This window comes from Beauveria bassiana, assembly GCF_000280675.1.
Source record: "Beauveria bassiana ARSEF 2860 unplaced genomic scaffold BBA_S00004, whole genome shotgun sequence".
Lineage (NCBI taxonomy): Eukaryota > Fungi > Ascomycota > Sordariomycetes > Hypocreales > Cordycipitaceae > Beauveria > Beauveria bassiana.
In genome coordinates this window covers 901,090-920,538 of record NW_007930839.1, presented here as the reverse complement: position 1 = coordinate 920,538, position 19,449 = coordinate 901,090, and the positions used below count along the sequence as shown (strand labels likewise).

Genomic DNA, 19,449 nt, shown 5'->3' with positions numbered 1-19,449 from the left:
TATTTATTGTAGCTTTCTTTTTATTTCCCTCGAGCGCCTTGAGATCTGGCCACCTGCCCAATTTTCCCGGTCGTATCGTGTTACTACACCGATGATATACCTTAGCTACCTAAGTACATACTCATGTACCCTCTCTCCCCATCTTCGCAACTCGCCTCTTGCAAGCAAACGGATGATTAGCACAACATCCTTCGCATCTGCGACAGTCTGCATATTACTCTCATATATTTGATATCTCATGATGTTTATGATTTCTCATCAATATACCGACGACTCGTCAATTTAAAGAGTTGGCTGGCGATCAGCCGGTGACGGCAGGTTGACTAGCCCCCAAGCTACGGACGGGCGGCAAAGCAAGAAGCCGCATTGTGCGACGGGTTCATCGACAATTTCCGTCTTCGTGATTCCCTTTACGGCCACCTGTTCAACCTTTTTGGTTCAAATTCGACTCATCGTCCGACTAGGGCATGCTTCACTGTCAACAGGCCCCGCCCTATGGCCAGGCATCACGACAGAAAATTAAGCGCCGAGCTCCTCACAACAGCACTCATTGGCCACACACTTGCATGAGCTTCCAATATCCTGGCAGCCACATCACCCACAATTTACAACCCTGGCGTCGAGCCCAGTTCGTCGGCATCACACCCTCATGATTTCATGAGAGTCAGGCGCTTCGACACGCCCGTCGATTGGCTCCCCGACAGCCGACTGAGGCTGAGCCCCAGCAGCGAGCCTCTCCATCCCATCTGCCACGGGCAGGTCTTGACGCTCTTTTGCTCCGGTACGCACTAAAATTTGTGCCTGCGCTGACGTTGCCGTGGTCGTATAGTTCCCCATAGTTGGAGCATGCAACTGACCCCATGATGCATGCCACCGTACATGATGTTCACTGTGCTTGGCACCGTCGGCGCCTAACTTGGTTGTGCAAGTGCTTAAGTCGGACAGCCACCCAGGCCAGGATGGCCGCCTCTGGTCTTGCATCTTCGCTTCTTCACTCTCTGTTTAATACACCTTATTTGTTTTCCTTTCCTTTGTGTTGCTTGCCGTCTGTATGCTTCGTTGATCGAAGCAGCCTGCCTTTCTTTTCATCCTACCTGGCGCCGGTCGCCAGATCACTCTTTCGCGATACATTTTTACTATTTGTCTACCTTGGTGCTACGTGACAGGATCACCAGTGTCCGCTATCGGGTATAGCATAGTACACTTTCAGTATGGCCCAAATACTTCGTGCACCGCCAAGCAGCTTTCAGCCCGCTGAGCCTTCGCTGGGTCGAAGGCAGAAGAGGCAACTTAATCCTATTTTAGAGGAGGACAGTGACGACGGTCAGATCGATATGCCTTGTCAAAATCCTCAAATCAAGGCTCACGCCTGGTTCTCACCCATGAGTGATCATTTCCCGACTCCTCGCGGCGTGAACTTTCTCTCTGCTCCAATTCTTCCATCGTCTCCTTCCACAGTTTCTGCCGACAGCTCTCCGATGACGTCGTCGAATCCGTGGAACCGTGTTAGTGTCGCGACAGACAATACCGAGTTTGAGGATATTTATGACGTGTCAGACGAGGAAGATGACCTGCCACGAGGCTTGCGCCGAAGCATGTCTCTTAAGAAGGGTCAGCAGTCGGCCGAAGAGACGTCCAAATTCCTGGGACGCCTGGTCATTCCCTCGAATCATCTTGAGGAGTGGTCTGCTGTTGATGACCTCAAGAAATTGGCGTCGCCAGTCCCGCTGACACCGTCGGCACAACTACCCATGTCGCCGGCTCAGATCAGCTTCATGGGACAACAGCAGGCTCTCCATGTCCCATCCGCGCCACCCTCACTCGACGGCAGCTTGACCTCTGAGCAGCTGGCAGCGATGAGTTCTCCGCCTACACCTGTGATTGGTCATGAAGAGGTTTCTCAGGAAGAGAAGTGGACGGGAGTGCGACTTCAGCCTGGTGCACTTGCTACTCTGCATACATTGGCTTCCAACGATGGAGAGTCCGAGGATGAAGCCTCGCAGCCCTTGGAGGTTACACAGATGGAGATGCGATCCAATATGGAAATGCAACATCTGCCATTGCGCGTGATGACAGATCTCTTGCAACCTCGCCCCAGAACTTCGAATGCAACCCGCCAATCCCTGCTGGAGCTCAGCAGACTGGATATTCCCTCTCCTGGTGGTTTCTTCTCCGGCCTGTCCCCCGGAGCCCGAAATACATGGCATCTACCAAGTCAATCTCCGGGAGGCATGCCCCCGCCTACATCTACCACTGCAGAGCAATTTTATCGCTGCCCATGGAACACTGATTCGGACATTCCACCCGTACCCAGCCGCCCCGACTCAGTAGAGGGCTTCTATCGCATTTCTGGACTTTCTTCCGAGCCTGTGGAGCAAGTTATCGAGATCCATGAGGACGATGATGAGGTAGAGGATGACATGCCTACTGCTCGCCCAATCCTGCCAACACCAAAGGCATCCGAGTTTAACAAGGTTGATGTAGCCCCGCCGTCCCCTGATGTCGAAGAGATTCCCACCGAGATTGTGGTCGACTATGATGCTGGCTACGCCCGAAAACAACAAAAAGCTGCCCTTTCTAACTTTGACCGCACCGAACTCTGGCTCTTGGCCCAGCGATCATATCTCAAAGGTGTGGATGAGATTGACAATGGAGCTCTTCAGACCATTGCAGAAGATGTCGACAAGGAGGATCCAACGGATCAGGAAAATCTGGCTTCAGAGTCGCAGAAGAAAGTCGTGCGCTTTTCTCACATCCTGCCGACAGCTCAACCCAAGCGGCTGCCTTCCACGCTTCTTCGCCAAGAATCAGCATACTACCGTGCATTTCAAGACTATATCGTGCGCACACAACGCTCAGACGTTTTCATCCACCAGCTCCCACGCTTCGAAGCTCTGCAAAGCCAGCGTGTTGGTCTCCGCGAGACTCACTTTAATCAGCTTCTTGGCAAGTACCAGTTGAGCGTTGTCCCCCAGTCGGCCAAGAAGCGTCTCAGCGCCAACGTTGTACGCGGTGATCTCAACTTGACAGACGACCCTGAAAAGTTACGCAGGGAAAAGGAGCTGGAAGCGATGAATCAGATTGCCATGCCATCATGGCATGTCGCCGCTCTCAAGTTTCTCAATGGCGGAAAGTTGATTCGCGCTCCCATCACCAAGAGGCTGGCCAGGATCTCCATGGCAACTATGAGCAAAGATGGCACGACGCGCGACAGGGCTCGCATACTTGACCTCGGCGGCCAGGCTACTGGAGACTGGGCTTGGCACTGTGCTCTTCAGTACCCCAATACCAAGATTTACACGGTTACGACAAAGGCTATTCGCCAACTGTCCAACGCCAACATTCGCGGACCACCCAACCATCGTCAAGTTGCTGTTAAAAAGTTCGGCCGTCTACCCTTCTCTGACAACCACTTTGATCTCATCTCCGCCCGCGAGCTTCACAGCATCCTCAAGTTTGTCGGCGAAAATGGCGAAGACGAATGGGAGACGTGCATACGCGAATGCATGCGTGTCCTGAAACCTGGCGGCTACCTCGAGTTTTCCATTCTCGACTCTGACATAATGAACGCTGGTCCTCAGGGCCTGGCAAAGAGCGTCGAGTTTGGCTTCTCCCTTAAGACCCTTGGCTACGACCCCAGCCCCTCCAAGCTTTGGCTGAGAAGACTTGCGCACGCTGGCTTCACCGACACGCGCCGTGCCTGGGTCTGCCTGCCTATGGGAGCCCAGCGCAACTTTTACAAGTTGCCCGCTGCGCCCGGTCTAGCTGGAACACGAGATGAGGCGGCTCAGGTTCGTCAGATGGAGGCCATGACCATGGGCAGCGCCGGTAGCATTGCAGGTGTCTGCAGCATTGTTGGAGGGTGGAGCTGGGAGCGATGGCTACTACGATGCGAGATGGAAAAGGTTGCAGGAGAATTGCGTCTGGCCGATACGGTGACGACGGGAGAGACGATAAGAGAGGCGGCCAAGTGTCTAGAGGGAGTTCACGGTGTTATGGAAGAAGGTCGGGGTTGTCGGGCCGGGTTCAGGATGCTTAACGGATACACACGAAAGCCTTTTGTCGATTCCGCGTCAATTGCGATTGGATTCTGTGGATAAGCAAATTTGGCATCTATTTTGATTTTGAGATTGTACATAGGTAAAGCAAGGTGTTGTGCTACACGGAGCCATTCTAGAAGACTAGCAGCATGGCTGACATCGTATTTGGAAAATAATTCGCTCGATATATAAACAGAGAATTTACTAGGAAATAATATCTTCATTCATACAAAAAAGCATTTAATTTTGTTTGTTCGTTTGAAGCCATCACAGAGCACCCAATGCGGTTAGCCTACCCCCCGTGGCAAGCCAACCAGATACAGCCAATTTTTTGGCCCCATTTTCCCTCCCATTACCAGCCTCAGGCCGTTCAAGCTCCAAGCCGTCAAGCTCGCCTCCATTCCAAACTCCACGACCTCATCCCATCCCATCTCCATCGACAAGCAACGCAGGGGACCGGGCATCAGATCGCGCCACTCGGACATCATCTCTCACAACCCCGTGTGATACCCCCGGCCGAACCGATACATTCCGCATAATCATGTCCAACAACTGGCAGGAAGAGGCCATGCGCCGCCTGCGTCAGATGCAGCAGGCGTCGGGCGGAGCGGGCGGACGAGGCCCTCAGATGCCGCGCGGCGGCGGTCCAGCGCTCTTTGGCGGCGCTCTGCTGATTGGCGGCGCCATGGTGCTGTCCAACGCGCTTTTCAATGTCGACGGCGGTCACCGCGCCATCAAGTACAAGAGACTGTCTGGCGTGAGCAAGGAGATTTACAGTGAAGGTGAGCAGCGGCAGCAGCAGCACCCAATTGGAAGACGGGGGTTTGCGAAGTTTTGGTCGAAGCCTTTGGGGGCTCAATAGTTGGACAGTCAATGGAAGGCAGTGCTGACAAACGTGGCTAGGAACACACATTAATATCCCCTGGTTCGAGATGCCTATCGTCTACGACGTGCGAGCGAAGCCGCGCAACGTCGCTTCGCTGACGGGTACTAAGGACCTGCAAATGGTCAATATTACCTGCCGTGTGCTCTCGCGCCCGCAGGTCGAGGCGCTGCCACAAATCTACCGCACGCTCGGCACCGACTACGACGAGCGCGTGCTGCCCTCAATTGTCAACGAGGTGCTCAAGAGCGTCGTGGCCCAGTTCAACGCCAGCCAGCTCATCACCCAGCGTGAGATGGTGGCGCGTCTTGTGCGCGAGAACCTATCGCGCCGCGCAGCCCGCTTCAACATTCTACTTGATGACGTTTCTTTAACTGTACGTGCTTCCCCTCGTCCGGAGGACATGAATCTCTGCTAACACAACGCCCCAGCATCTTGAATTCTCGCCCGAGTTCACCGCCGCCGTCGAGGCCAAGCAAGTTGCCCAACAAGAGGCCCAGCGCGCCGCCTTTGTCGTCGACAAGGCCCGCCAGGAGAAGCAGGCCATGGTGGTCAAGGCCCAGGGTGAGGCCCGCTCAGCCGAGCTGATTGGTGAGGCTATCAAGAAGAGCAAGGCCTACCTCGACCTGAAGAAGATTGAAAACGCGCGCCTCATTGCCCAGCAGATGCACGAGTCGGGTGCCCGGAACAGGCTGATGCTTGACGCCGATGGTCTCGGCCTCAACGTTTTTGAGAACGACGAGAAGAAATAGGCGCGAAACGGAGTGGCACGCGCATGAAACCAGCAGAACAGCCAGGGTGACCACGGACAGCTCTCGCACTCTAAAATCTCCACTGTATTCTTCAAACGTATGGAGTGTATTATAGCAATATATGGATGAAAGGAAAGGAAGCCTAATGCCTGCCTCCGAGTTTGAAGGCCGTTTTCGACCACCAACTTGCCACAACCTTGCCGTAAAGTCAACATTGTACGATGATGTCGATCCCAGCCCCAATGATCTGCTAGAAAACGGACAATAGGTTAGTATTCAAGGTGATGCAAAAAGTTGGCATCATTACCGATGGCCACACCCAGGCAGCACCGGGCAAGTAACTAGCTACTGCCCACTCAAACCTACCTATGGTTGCGCTACCCCACCACGCCTTGTCCCGCCTTCAAGCAAGCCAGCGATGACGGTCCCGCCGCCCGCGAACCCTGCTCTCATCCTGACACTTGCATTACCTCCTTGCGCGCAAGAACAAGAACGAAAGAGCAAAACTAGTCAACATCTCTCATTTCCGATACCCACACTCTAAAACTCCTCACTATGTTGATCAAGTACGGTATCCCCTCTCTCGTCTCGCAGCCCGCTTCCAGACAACGACCCCCGCTAACCCGCGATGCCGCAGGGTGCGAACGCTGACGGGCAAGGAGATTGAGCTGGACATTGAGTCGAGCTACAAGGTATTTTGCTTTTGAGTTTTCTACGAAACATAAGTCGTGGCAAGATGGGCTGACAAGCACGTGGCGTGGCGGTTGAACAGGTCTCGCAGATCAAGGACAAGGTCGAGGAAAAGGAAGGCATCCCGCCGGTGCAGCAACGCCTCATTTACGGCGGCAAGCAAATGTATGGGGGCTTTCTCTTCTTTCTTGTCATGGGCGCCTTCGATTTTCCTTTGAGCTGACGCATCGACTGCAGGACCGACGATAAAACCGCGGCAGACTACGACCTCAAGGGCGGCGACACTCTGCATCTCGTGCTGGCGCTCCGAGGCGGCCGCCGATAGAAGCCATGCCGTTTCGTTGGTTCTTCCAAACTCTTTCCGAGCGAAACGAATGAGGGGGAGATGACAAATAAAGAAGAAAAAATCATGCATTCCTCAACAAGGGCATCGTCGACATTAGCGATTAATAAACCAAAAGAAAGACAGAAAGACAATGGCGGCCGGATAGCGTTGCTTGGTACTTTCTACTACAGTGGCAATGCTAGGCGCTTAAATATCCAAGATGAAATAAAAATTACGAATTGACAAGGACCATGAGATGATCAAGTGAAAGAGATCAAAGGCAACGAAATATCATTTTGCTGGCGATATGCATATATAGACGCAAAGCTCGCAATCTAAAACACCAAGAACCGCTCGACGCCCTAAGCAAAAGGCACGCTCATGCATAGCCCAGTAAAAGACTGTCATGCCGCTGATAGGGTGCATCATGTGCGAAATCCAACATCAAACGCCAAAAACGGGAATCACCCCCATCGCCCGACAATTCGTAAGAGACAAAAACGCCATCACGCTTGACGCTGCATAGCATGCACAAGTCGTAAAAAAATACAGACAAAATCGCTAAACGGCCCACACGGGAACGTCATAAAGGCTCAACAGCCAAATCTCATCACGCTGACTGTTGACGCCAGGGGCAAATACAAAATAAAGACAACAGAAAAAGACCGCTCAAATCTTTGGAGAAGATTCATGAAGACGACAAATCCAGACGACGTCTATATTCCCAGATCAAAACAAAAAAAACCAACCTCGCTATGCATATTATCGGTGTTGTTGCATTGTACAACAGCGTACACTCTTTGTTTTTGTGTGTTATTTCATTCTTCCTTTTTCTTGAAAGCATCAGCGTCGGACGGGACGCTTCATGAAGACATTGACGGGCTTCTTCTTGCGCATCAACACCTTGGGAGCTTCGGGCGACGTCTTGAGCGACATGCTCCTCGCAGTATCCTCGGGGGGACTAGGCTGCCTAGGCAAAACCCTGTTGGGCGACACCTGCGCCGGCTCAGTGGCTGGCCTCTTGGACGGGCCGGCAGCAGGCTCGTCGAGCTTGGCCGAACTCGTAGTGCGCTTCTTGGCCGTGGGAGACATGTCGCGCGACGCCGTGGTGGTGGTGGTGGTCGTCGTCGTAACGCGCACAGGCTTTGTCGGGGATTTGACGCTCTTGCCCGCGCCAAACTTGCGCTGAAACATGCTACCGCGAGACCCAATGACCTTGCGTCCGGGAACGGTAGGCTTTCCAGGCGTTGAAGCCGAGGAAGGGCCTGCGAGAGTGGCAGATACAGGGGTAACGCGCTGTTTGGGTGGTTTGTATGTGGGCTCCTGATCCATATCAGAGTCCTCCTCCGAGTCGGTAATGTAGGCTGCGCGTTGAGAATGCTCTTCTAAAGCTGCTGCGCGCTTCTTTTCCAATTCCTGGAGGCGCTGTTCACGCTCCTCAGTCTCCGGAGTGCGAAACGCGGGCTGGGCTGCGATGCGCCTCTCCCGCACCATAGCGGGCGGCGGCGCCTTCAAATGCTGCTTTTCGAGGAGGCGAATGGGTGCCACAACAGAGCGGGAGAGGGCGCCTTGAATGTTTCGGACCTCCCGGGCCTCGCGGCGGGCCTTGCGCATGACGCCCGCACCCGTAAGTGTCTTGGTGCGGCTGCCTCCGCCAAAGGTCAAAACGCCCGTGGTGTGGTCCTTGGGCCCGTTGCGCTTCTTGGGGCGTATGGCGTCCGAGGGCAAGAAGCGGCCCTCGACAATCTTGCTCGTGTTCTTTTCCTTGTCCTGGCGGAGACCCATGAGGGCGGCGCGGAGCTGCTCCTCCGACTCCCTGATGGAGCGGTCGTGGTCGACCTTGTACTTTTCCCAGACCTTGAACCACTTGTCCTGGCTCTTGGGCATGTACGCCTTGGCTTTGAACTCCAAGGGAAAGTCCTTTTCGATAAGACGTAGCCATAGCTCACCCGTCTCGCCGTGGAGCTGCGGGCAGTTGAGCTCGATCTGGCGGAGTTGTCGGGCATTATCAACCTTGAGGAGAATGTGACGGACGGACGCATAGGAGAGATAGCCGATGCTGACAATAGATTCTATGTTTTTGACGGCAACGGCGGTGGCCATTTCGTAAAGCGACTTGACAGGCATCGTGGCTGATGCGTGTATTGTAACTTATACTTTGTAGGAATCTGCGTTGTGGTTATGGGGGTTCAAAACAGTTGCAACGGCTAAGCGTCAGGCTGGTAGTAGTATGGCGGATTTTATGAAGAGCTGACAAGAGTAGCAGTTCTGGATCAAGTAGTGTCGATGGTAGAGCAAAGTTCAGTTGTTTGTAATGGCTGTTGAGAAGTTGATTGAGTAGGGGTTTTCTTCGTTTGGTTGAAACTGTTTGTGTAGTGCGAGCTGGACAAATATGGTGTGAAAGGACGAAGAGTACCAGTAGTATGAAGCGTATGAAGAGGAGAAGAAGAAGAGAAGAGAAGAATGATCTTGCTGGATGACAGATGTGCGGGTACAACTTTCGATATTTGAATAGAGTTCGCGCATTCGCCTTATCCCCCCTTTTCAACCGAGAAATGACGCGTGAGGCTTGGAATCAAAGCCTTTTGGCGAGCAACACCAACATCAAAGCATGCCTTTTCGTGTGTGGCGTCATCAGATTAAGCGAGCACGTATCGCGATGTCGGCAGGGATCGTTGGTGTTGATGCGAGGATGAGGTTCGCGCAGACGCACAGAGATGGAGGTAGATGCGCTAGGTACCTAGCCTGGTGGCTTCAAAGTGCCACAGATAGGCGCGTTGCCGGGCTTGGTGCGACGCCGGGCAAGCCAATAATGCAAACGAACCCTGAAAAAAAAAAATAGAACAGAGAAATAATTCGGGTACAGGGTGCTGTATTTACATTTTGTTGCCTAACGAAGATGATGCTGAAATTGACATGTGTCCCGACCAAGTCAAAGAGGACCCTCCACATATAGGTACCTTATACTTTTGAGTCCTTGAAGCTTTCGTGGCGGTTCCCTAAGGATATGGCGCCAATTAGACGGCATAGAAAAAATCGGCCTTAATTTTTCTTCGCGAGTAACACTACCTTGTTCGAACTGCTAACATTCCTCCAACTTAACAAATGGCTCCATCACATTTATCATGACAGTACGTACACACTTTCGCTGGCGCTGGCGCGTAGCGGCTTTAGAGGCGAATCTCACCAATGAGCAGGGGGTAGCTCTCGCCAGCAGCTATTATAATCGTAATGAAGAATTTGCTACGAGAAATGCTGCAATAGTCGGTTTGTCAAAGCAGCTGGTTATGTAAATAGCTTGCAGTTCATCATGATCAAAGTGGATCGAGTTGCCTGGCCGTGCTGGCGAAGCTGTCTAGAATTCATAGTTACTTAGCCTTCACATCAACAAAGTGTCAATGTGCACCTGGTTACCGCAACTGGCTTGCCTTTGTCTTGACTACGGCGAGCCTCATGATTGCGCCCTCCCGTTTTATCGTGTCTTACGATAGTTTTCTGCCCCAACCCCCTCACGGTATGGCTCGTCAAAACAGTATCGCGCAAGCCACCGATCCGATGCTTTGAAGTTTCGTGTTCGCTGGGCCGAGCAAACCGCTGAAGGGCGTCACCTCTCTCCACGTTTTGCATGGCGATCTATCATGCAACAATATGTTCTTCGGCGCAGGTCTCGACCCTAAATTGGTCATTTCGTACAAGAGCAGTCACAGTCTTTCCGGCGCCACATCAGTCTCCATGAATTGAGAGCTTCTCGCTGTTTGATGACTCTGCAATAAAGTCATGACTGGTCACACGCCCTTCCAAGACAAATTTGCCCATGAGATTGACAAGTCATTCAGCCAAGGCTAATCTCTGTCTCTACAAAGATGTCCCAGCTGGGAGGAGAGTTGTTCGTCGACGCTGGATAGACAGTGCGGCTCAATCACAGAGGTATCGTAGAACATGATTAAAGGTGCATGCATGCATGAATGCGCGGGTCTTTCGACACTAATCGATCTTGTCGGGCAGTTTTTCAATCAGTCAGATAGACACATTTGTCGTTACTAGTCGCCTGTTGCTCGCCCTCGTCACCGTCCTCCCGTACATTGGTGGATGAGGCATCGAAAATGGACCACAACATAAAATCGACGAGAACACTTCCCTGGAAGCTCTAGTAGAAAATTAGGACAACCTCCAGGCCTCCTCGAAGTAGCGTCGACGCTTCGACACCCAATGTCCGACTGCCTATAACCGCTGCTCGGGTCGCAGCACTCCTTGGGCCGGGTGGTTACTCAAAGTCGTTCGTTGACTTTTCTGCCAACGCTTTCAAGTTATCAAAAGTTATTCATAACTGTTCTTTGCCCTGGCATATTGTATGATTCATGGCTGCGACCCTTCGGTAAGCGACGGTCAAGGAATGCCTATGTTTGGCTATGCAGCTGCACCTTTGCTAGGTACAACGCATCATGCCTGGCATAATATTCAAGCTCCAAAAAATATCTCTGTTCCTCCATCAACAGCCCTCTTGGCGGTTGTCTCTGATCCTGCTGCCCACACGTGGTAATTGCGTGGCTGTATGGCTCCCTGCTTCTTCCGCAAGTAGCCTTCATGACTGTGACGACTGCTTGCTCGGGCGGATTCTTTTCTGCAATGAACTTTTCGTACCGATCATGCGGCCAACGTTGGCTCAAATGCAGCTACGTTCTTGAGAGTGGTGGAAAAGTGATGCAGCAGGATGCAACTCAACACGCACAGCGGCGGCCCCCCACCACCACCACCACACCGTCTCCGCGTCCAATATCAGATAGTCAGCGTATGGCGCGAGCAGTTAACTACTGCAGATACGGTAGCCCACTGATAGAGAGCTGATCCTATTTGTCCAACGCGCAATCCTTCGTTGGGGTGTGTCAAGCCGCCAGAGCGCCAGAGCGCCTCTCACGTTTGTTGCCGAGAGTGCTAACACCCGTCTCTCACCTCGCTCTGCAAAGAGTTGGCAGTATATAGGTAGGTAGCGGACCCCCCCCCCCCAACTATGTGTCATCTTGCGCAATCAATCTCTGCAAGGTGAATTATCTGCTGGAACGAGTGTCAACGACGATACCAAACATGCTGCACCGCGTCAATTTTTGCCTACTGGCAGTAGTTGTCTTTTCTGCTACCCTAGCGATGGCACTACCAACTCTACCGCGTATGCCTACCATCTTCCCATCTTATTGAACAGAGTATAGCATCTAACATTCAACGTCTAAGGCCTCTCCGTCACACGTGCACAGGGTGAAGCATGGTCTTCAAATGCATACCAAGGGGAAGCTGCCTGGGCCAATCCAAAGGACGTTCTTGGAACGAAGTAGAGCGCCACCTTGTCTGTCTATCTGGAGATTATGTATTGGCTTCTACATGCACGTCTAGAATCGTGCTTCCTCGAGAGCTGACTTTGGGCAAGTTTTCCTTGCTTCGTGGGGCTTATACTATCGAGTGAATTGGATGGGATAGAATAGTAGGTACATGAATGAAAGAAAAGGGTCTACCGCCGGACAGCAGCGGGCCATCTGCACCGATTGTGAGACTGTGACAGATGCAATTGAATCAATGCTTGTTAGCAGAGCTTCAGAGTCAGCTCCTGCGTTGAATGGCTGGCTCGACGCCGCACTGCTACATCGACGCAACCGTTATACTTGATCTATCTGCTCGAGAACTGCACAGCATGCAGGTGCTATTTGCGCTGCACAAAAGTACTGGAAAAAGGCCACACCCCGTTGATCCGCCTGTAATCCCTCATTTTAACCACGTGTCAAGCCACTTCTTTTGAGTGCTTTGAGGCTTCGTGGAGGTCAGTCGTAAGGACGCTGACGAATGATAACGATTGCTCAGCAAGGAACCTTCTTGTAGGATTTATTGAAAGCCACTGTAATACAGAAGTACTGCTGTGATCTGCAAGTATGAATGGCCGGGCACAAAAATCCAAGGATATTCTGGGGCACCGGCGATGTAGTGTATACGTGAAATCACTAGGCAATAGTAGATAGAATGCTTGTGCGAAAGCCTTAATCACATTTAATTAATTAAAGCACTGGGATTAATGTAATAACTATTGGCGTGGCTACCAATATTAGTGACCTTGCCTAGGTAGCTCGGGCCGGCTCTTCTCCACAGATGGCTTTAGGCCTGCTCAACTGCTGGCTGTGGAGCCTTTTGTGGGGGTGGTTTGGGCGGTTAGAAAGCTGCAATCTGGGGCTAACAGCGGCCCCGCCCTTGCCCGATCGTGGCCATCACACCCGTTTAACCCGGCCACTCACGACCTACACACCCACACCACACGAACAATCTCCTCACTGCAGCGAGCACCATTGGCACCAACGAAATTTACCGACTTCGTACAGACATCTGCCTACAACATGGCACTTTTACTCGGCCGGCTGCTAGCAGCCTGGAAGCCTACTCGGCGGCAGGAAATAATAAGTGCAAGGGCTGGCCAGCCCAACAGCTTCTTTGCGTTACTGTCATTTTTCCAACCTCGTCTCCTCCGTCAAACGCCCCGCCATCACATCCGCCAACTTCTCTCGCCATGAATACCGAGGGTAATGACGAAGCTTTCGGCCCGGTTTCCGCCTCAAGGTTGGATTTCACCCTTCTATTTGAGCATACTGTTCTGGGAATACTTCCGACAGGCTTGCTTCTTGCCACTACGCCTCTCTACTTCTATATTTGCGCCAGGCGGCCCCTCTACACTCGCACTGGTTACATCCTATGGGCTGAACTCGTGAGTTTCTCTTATCCATCTCCGCTTCTATTTCAACTAATGAGGTATGACAGGCCGTTTCTATATCTCTCGTCGGCGTAGAAATTGCGAATCTGGTCGTGTACAGTCAAACGCCATCGATACGAACGGATGTTGCTCTGGCTGCGGCATCTTGATCATGCGTCGGCGGTCTCGCGATTGCGTTTATATTATTTATTGAGTACAGACACTCTCTTCGACCAAGTGCCCTCCTTAGCCTGTACATCATCACCAGTCTTGTCATAGATGTTAGCAAGAGCCGATCCTACTTTATTCGCCATGAACTACAAGCTCTCGGCAGCTTATCTGCAGCGGCAGCTGCAACGAAAATTTTAATTACGATTCTGCAAGAGGTTCCAAAACGGCATCTTTTGATGGATAGCGAGCTGAGAAACTCTACTGGAAGAGAAGCTACCGGCGGATTCTTTTACCGAAATTTCTTCGGCTGGCTGAATTCCATCTTCGCGACTGGTTTTTACACCGTTCTCAAAGTCACGGATCTGGAAGAGCTTGGTCCCGAACTCGCTTCCAGGAGCCTTTATCCCAGGTTTCTTCAGATATGGAAAACAGGTAAGAACGACGCATGGCGGACTCAATCTCCATGTACTGACTTACCTCAGACAACCCTGATCCATCCAGCGGCCGCCTCGCCATTGCGTGTCTCCACACTCTCTGGTGGCATTTTCTAGCGATACCGCTACCGCGATTGCTGTTCTCACTACTGACACTTGCGCAACCTTTTCTGCTGAGGCGAATTCTGGACTGCATCTCAAACGATGATGCCGGGCCATATGAGCGAGCAGGCTTGATTGCAGCTACTTTGTTGACTTTTGCCACGCGGGCGGTAAGTAGTTTTGTTTCCGTCTTGTTGGACACATCGCTCCAAGGCATCCTGCCTTCTCTTCAGAGCCTAAGCTTTGACCTTACAAACCTTTGCATGAGTCTAATTCAATCATTGGATAGATTGCACGAGGCTCCTATAAGCATGCAAGCTATAGGCTTGTCACGGCTATCCGTGGCGTCTTGATAGCGGCCATGGCTGACAAGCAAATGCGGCTTACACATACAGAGGCCAAGAAATCAGCAATATCAACCCTTATGACAGCCGATGTTGAAGGGATTGAAGCCACGTTGCCTTCTGTTCATGATTTGTGGGCATTCTTCGTAGACATTGGCTTCGGTCTCTACTTCCTATCAAGATACATCAGTCTTGCTACCATTTCAATTTTTGCTCCCTTTCTTTGTAGGTCCTGTCACGCCGCCTTCATGTCATGCTCGGCTAATGGTTATCCCTAGTCTCAGTGATCTATGGCTTTCTTATTGGAAAATGGTCGCCAAAAGCTTTATCAGCCTGGAATGCGAGTATTCAGTCAAGGGTGTCGAAGATGACAAATATTCTTGCTCAACAGATTCCCATTCGGATGATAGGGCTCGGGCCCATCGTGGGTAAATTTGCTCAAAACTTACGTGTCACTGAAATGAAGTACTCGAAACGATTTCGCATCTGTACAACGACAACAATGACAGGAGGCATGTTACAGACTGAGCCATCTTTCTTTCATTGGCTAACGAGTTAACAGCTGTCTGTATTGAAGCATTTACACCTGTGATTATTCTCACGGCCGCCTTGTTGTGGACCACTTTTCCAGAAGGCTTTACTGCTTTCAAAGCGTTCCCCATTCTCGCCCTTATTGCCATCGTCCAGATGCCACTATTTTTCCTCATTGAAACATTCAGCAATGTGATGCGTGCTTGGGCATGTTTCAACCGCATCCAGGCTTATCTACAGCTACCCGAATGGAAAGACCCGCGACGGTGTAGTGACGCGGCGACCAGTTCTGCAAGCGGCACTGAAACATTAGCTGAAAAACAAAACAAGCGTAAGAGCATTCACCCGAAGAATGATGTCGTGTACGAGTTCATCGATGCATGGATTGTCCCTTCAGGGAGTCCTCAATCCATCCTGAAAAGCATTGATATGCAGATCATGAGATCTCGTATCATTGCGCTACTTGGCCCCATCGCGTGTGGTAAATCTACCTTTCTCCGCTGCCTACTTGGCGAAGCCGATTTGTTACATGGTGCAATCTGCGTCACGAAAAAAGCGATCACGATTGCATACTGCGACCAGACCCCTTGGCTTCATAATGGAACACTACGAGACAACATACTTGGTCCCAATCCTTACGAGGAGAGCTGGTATCGAGCGGTTGTGAGGCGGTGCCAACTTGTCGAAGATTTCGACCAATTGTCCAATGGTGACGAGAGTGTGGTGGGAAGCGATGGAATGAATCTCAGCCTGGGCCAACGCCACCGCGTTAGTCTGGCCAGAGCTGTATACGCCCGTCCAGATGTCGTCCTTGCTGATGGCATATTCAGCTCACAGGATCAGGTGACCGCCAGAGCCATCATGAAGCAGTTGCTGGGTGCTGATGGTCTTCTGAGGCAGTCCAACACCACTGTTGTACTAGCTACTCACTTGAGCGTGGTGTTGGATGTAAGCGATGAGGCGCTGGTTTTTGACGGCAAAGGGAACATTGCTAGAAAAACGGTCTCCGATAATCCCGACCTCAAAAAGGAGCTAGTGGCAGCAATGAACGTGACGAAGCAAATGTCTTTCGAACGCCGGCAGGTGGATTCTGGAGCCAAACATATGCAGGAGATGCATCTCGGAGATGGCACGGCAGCCAAGACAGCCGAGAATACACCTCCGAGCAACTTTCGTACCCGGGGAGATTTCGGGCTGTACCAGTTTTATTTCAGCGCCATTGACAAAACTCGGTTTATTTTATGGATTGTGGCGATGATAGTCGTCACAATTTGCGACAACTTCCCCAGTAAGCTGTTCGAGTGAGGATCCAATGCCGATCCGCTAACTAAAGCGTCTTGTTAGGCGGTTATGTGCGGATACGGGTGGACAAAGATCCGAAAAACAACCTTTACCTGCTGGGATTCGCACTCCTTGCGCTGGGCAGAGTAATTATTGGTCTATGGAGTCAACGGGTTTTTTATCTCCAAATTCTTCCGGAATCTGGTGAGCAGCTGCACCAAATGCTTCTAGACGCACTGACAAAGTAAGTTGTCCCATACAGAGCTCTCATATGAGTGAAGCCTGCCACAAACTAATAGCTCTAGTGCAACACTCAACTATATCTGCGCTGTTGACAGCGGAGATCTGCTAAACAGGTTGGCAAATCAAGCTATAAATTGCGGTTTATGTAATCTTACCAATTCGCAGATTTAGTCAAGATATGAGTCTGGTTGTACAAGCTCTCCCATTAGCAATGTACAAATTTGTGTTCAGTATGTCACTCGAATCTGAGCACGTTCCTTTCAGAAGTTACTCTGATGTACTAATGGAGAGCATAGTGCTTTTTTCCACCGTCATCGAGCTTGGCTTCGTCCTTTCTGGGCATCATACGCAACGATTGCTCTTCCCTTTGTCCTTGGCATAGTGTACGCCATACAAAAGTACTATCTTCGAACATCTCGCCAGCTGCGCCACTTGGACCTCGAAGCGAAGACGCCACTGTTTGTTTGTTTCAAAGAAACAGCCAATGGTTTACTGCATATTCGGACCCTTCATTGGTCCGAGGCACAGCTGCAACGGAATCTGATCTTCGTGGATGATTCTCAAAAACCTTACTACCAAATGTTTTGTGCGCAGCGTTGGTTAGTCTTGGTCCTCGACTCGACCATAACCGCTGTCGCCGTAATCATCGTCGGCGTCGCACTGAACGTCAAGAACTCGAGCTCGCCGGCCGCAATCGGGTTGGCGTACCTGATCATGATCAACTTCGGAACAACTGTCGCCGGATTGATCCAGCGATTTACAGAAATGGAAATATCGCTAGGGTCCATTTCCCGTACACGTGCTTTCGTGGAAAATATGCCTAGGGAACAAGAACCCAAACACTTCAGAGTCCCTGACAATTGGCCCGACAAGGGCAAAGTTGAGTTCAGAAATGTCACAGCCAAATACAAGTAGGCCACCAAACCAATTCGCGCGATGTATTGCTGACAATGGAGTAGTTCAGACTCTGTTCTTACGGATGTATCATTCGTTGCTCGACCAGGAGACAAAGTAGGCATTATTGGCCGATCTGGAAGGTAAGTTTCATCATAATTTTGTCGATTTATTCTCACTAAAGACATGAAATAGCGGCAAGAGCTCTTTGCTATTGACTTTGCTGAACTTCTTGGAGTATTCCGGATCCATTATTATCGATGGTGTGAACATCAGCAAGGTTCCGCATCAACTACTCCGCGAGCGCATTACGACCATCACTCAGACACCAGTCGTAATCGATGACTCGATTCGATATAACTTGGTTCCATGGGACGACAACAAGAGTTTTCCAGACTCTGTCATCAAACATACGTTGCGGCAGCTTGGTCTTTGGGAGCACATCAAGTCCAAACGCGGGCTTCAAGCATCTGTGGAAAGTGCCGGATTATCTGCAGCTCATCTAGAGCTCCTCTGCATCGCGAGAGCTATTCTGCATCATATTCAGATGGAAAGCAAGATTGTACTAATGGACGAAGCGACTGCGTCGTTAAGCGCAGCTTCAGATCTGGAAGTGCAACGAGTCATGAAGGAGGTATTCCAGGGCTGCACGGTCTTCAACGTTGCACATTGGGATTCGCCTTTGCAGGTGAACGATCTTGAACTGTTCATCGAAAAGGGGAAGCTTGAGAATGCCTGGCGTTTGAAGTCTGACGAGGAGGACGAGGAAGCTGCGGAGGAAAAGCTGGCTCGGGATGAAGATGAGACAGCCTATCTTCGACGCTTGTTGAGGAAAGAAGATCAAGAGCAGCGTGAGATTTTGGCAAGAGAGCAGGCTTTTGAGGCCAAGGCCAAGGAGTCCACAATAAAGGAGGATGGCGAAAAGACATTGGAAGGACTTGTTGAGCTGCCGGACCCGACTGAAGGAGACGCGTCGAAGGTCAGGCCGATTCATCCATTGGTGAGGGCGCACGGAAAACTGCGAGCCGAGTCACCGAAGGATGCTACTGGCCCCCCTGCGGCCAGCTCTTCGGCGCCTGCCAGGCCAATGCCAACGAATCCGCCAGAGCACGCGCCGCCGCAAGCCGAATCCATCGACGGTCAATGACCGAGCCGACGCCGGGATCGGCAGGGCTCGAATCAGCTTACGGATATCCCTCGAATCGGTGTGTTGTTGTCCACCGCCGTTGGCGCGGAGGACTCGGCGTGGCCTAATTGCGTTCAGCGCGAGAATTTTAGGGAAAAAAATCGGTTCGAAGTGATTAATGTAGCGCTTCTCTGACTTATTGATCGAGTAACGAACACTCCTTGTGTTTTTCATGCTGATTCTCTTCCATTTTCTCTGGCTCATTTACTTCATCGGTCTCTCGCGCGTGCATAGTATCTTGCATAAGCTCACAATGTAGCTCGTAGTTTTGTACTCCTCATTCTCAGTACTACCAGCAAGCCCGTCTTGTCTCGCGACACAACGCCACCACGCGCGGCTTAAGGAAAATGAAAACCCATCAAATACCTCAATGCAAAAGCAATAGGTACATTCCATTAGAAAAAAATCTCTTCTTCTTCAACTTTTAAACAACATTCCGTCTTGCGCGAACGGGCAATGCGGAATTACGTTTCACCGCTCGCCCCCGCTAAAACTTTTTCCTCACCATAGAAAAACAAAACTCTGACCCTTTTGGTAACAACTTCCTCCCCCTTTTTCCCACCAATATCACACCCGCTATCTAGAGGCAAATCTCTTCGCTCTTCGCTCTCTGCCGCGTTTCGAGGGCACACATGGCCTTGGCAGTCCCTCAGCAGTCGAATTTCCTGCTGCTGCTGTGCCACTGCTGAAGCTGCCATTGACGACGCAGGGTTAATTATCCGCTCGGTGCTGCACAGCTCGAATCGATTAGGCAAAGGCATACTCTTGGACGCTGGCGACATTCCAAGGGTGTGAGTGTGGTGTTTGAGCAGGAGAAGGGTTGGGTGATTTCGTAGACACTGCGTGCGCTGC

The 19,449-nt window shown here is 51.3% G+C and overlaps 5 protein-coding genes across 5 annotated transcripts; 4 read left to right on the top strand and 1 right to left on the bottom strand.

The window, feature by feature from the left end:
* Positions 1-1,211: 1,211 nt before the first annotated feature.
* Positions 1,212-4,100, top strand: BBA_02077 (methyltransferase domain-containing protein; the record flags this gene model as incomplete). The annotated part of the gene is made up of 1 exon (XM_008597174.1): positions 1,212-4,100. One exon carries the CDS (start codon positions 1,212-1,214, stop codon positions 4,098-4,100), a length of 2,889 nt encoding a protein of 962 aa, XP_008595396.1.
* A 481-nt stretch (positions 4,101-4,581) lies between these two features.
* On the top strand, positions 4,582-5,675 carry BBA_02076 (SPFH domain/Band 7 family protein; the record flags this gene model as incomplete). The annotated part of the gene is made up of 3 exons (XM_008597173.1): positions 4,582-4,822; positions 4,944-5,299; positions 5,355-5,675. 3 exons carry the CDS (start codon positions 4,582-4,584, stop codon positions 5,673-5,675), a joined length of 918 nt encoding a protein of 305 aa, XP_008595395.1.
* Positions 5,676-6,230: 555 nt separating this feature from the next.
* Positions 6,231-6,690, top strand: BBA_02075 (ubiquitin family protein; the record flags this gene model as incomplete). The annotated part of the gene is made up of 4 exons (XM_008597172.1): positions 6,231-6,241; positions 6,313-6,367; positions 6,448-6,530; positions 6,603-6,690. The coding sequence occupies 4 exons, from the start codon at positions 6,231-6,233 to the stop codon at positions 6,688-6,690; spliced, it is 237 nt and encodes a 78-aa protein (XP_008595394.1).
* An 843-nt stretch (positions 6,691-7,533) lies between these two features.
* Positions 7,534-8,817, bottom strand: BBA_02074 (RNA polymerase II transcription factor SIII subunit A; the record flags this gene model as incomplete). The annotated part of the gene is made up of 1 exon (XM_008597171.1): positions 7,534-8,817. One exon carries the CDS (start codon positions 8,815-8,817, stop codon positions 7,534-7,536), a length of 1,284 nt encoding a protein of 427 aa, XP_008595393.1.
* A 4,414-nt stretch (positions 8,818-13,231) lies between these two features.
* BBA_02073 (ABC multidrug transporter, putative) lies at positions 13,232-18,558 on the top strand (the record flags this gene model as incomplete). Its single annotated transcript, XM_008597170.1, has 11 exons — positions 13,232-13,470; positions 13,650-14,014; positions 14,065-14,288; positions 14,408-14,687; positions 15,025-16,281; positions 16,338-16,518; positions 16,574-16,630; positions 16,683-16,747; positions 16,807-17,428; positions 17,477-17,554; positions 17,607-18,558. The coding sequence occupies 11 exons, from the start codon at positions 13,232-13,234 to the stop codon at positions 18,556-18,558; spliced, it is 4,320 nt and encodes a 1,439-aa protein (XP_008595392.1).
* Between the last annotated feature and the right edge of the window lie 891 nt (positions 18,559-19,449).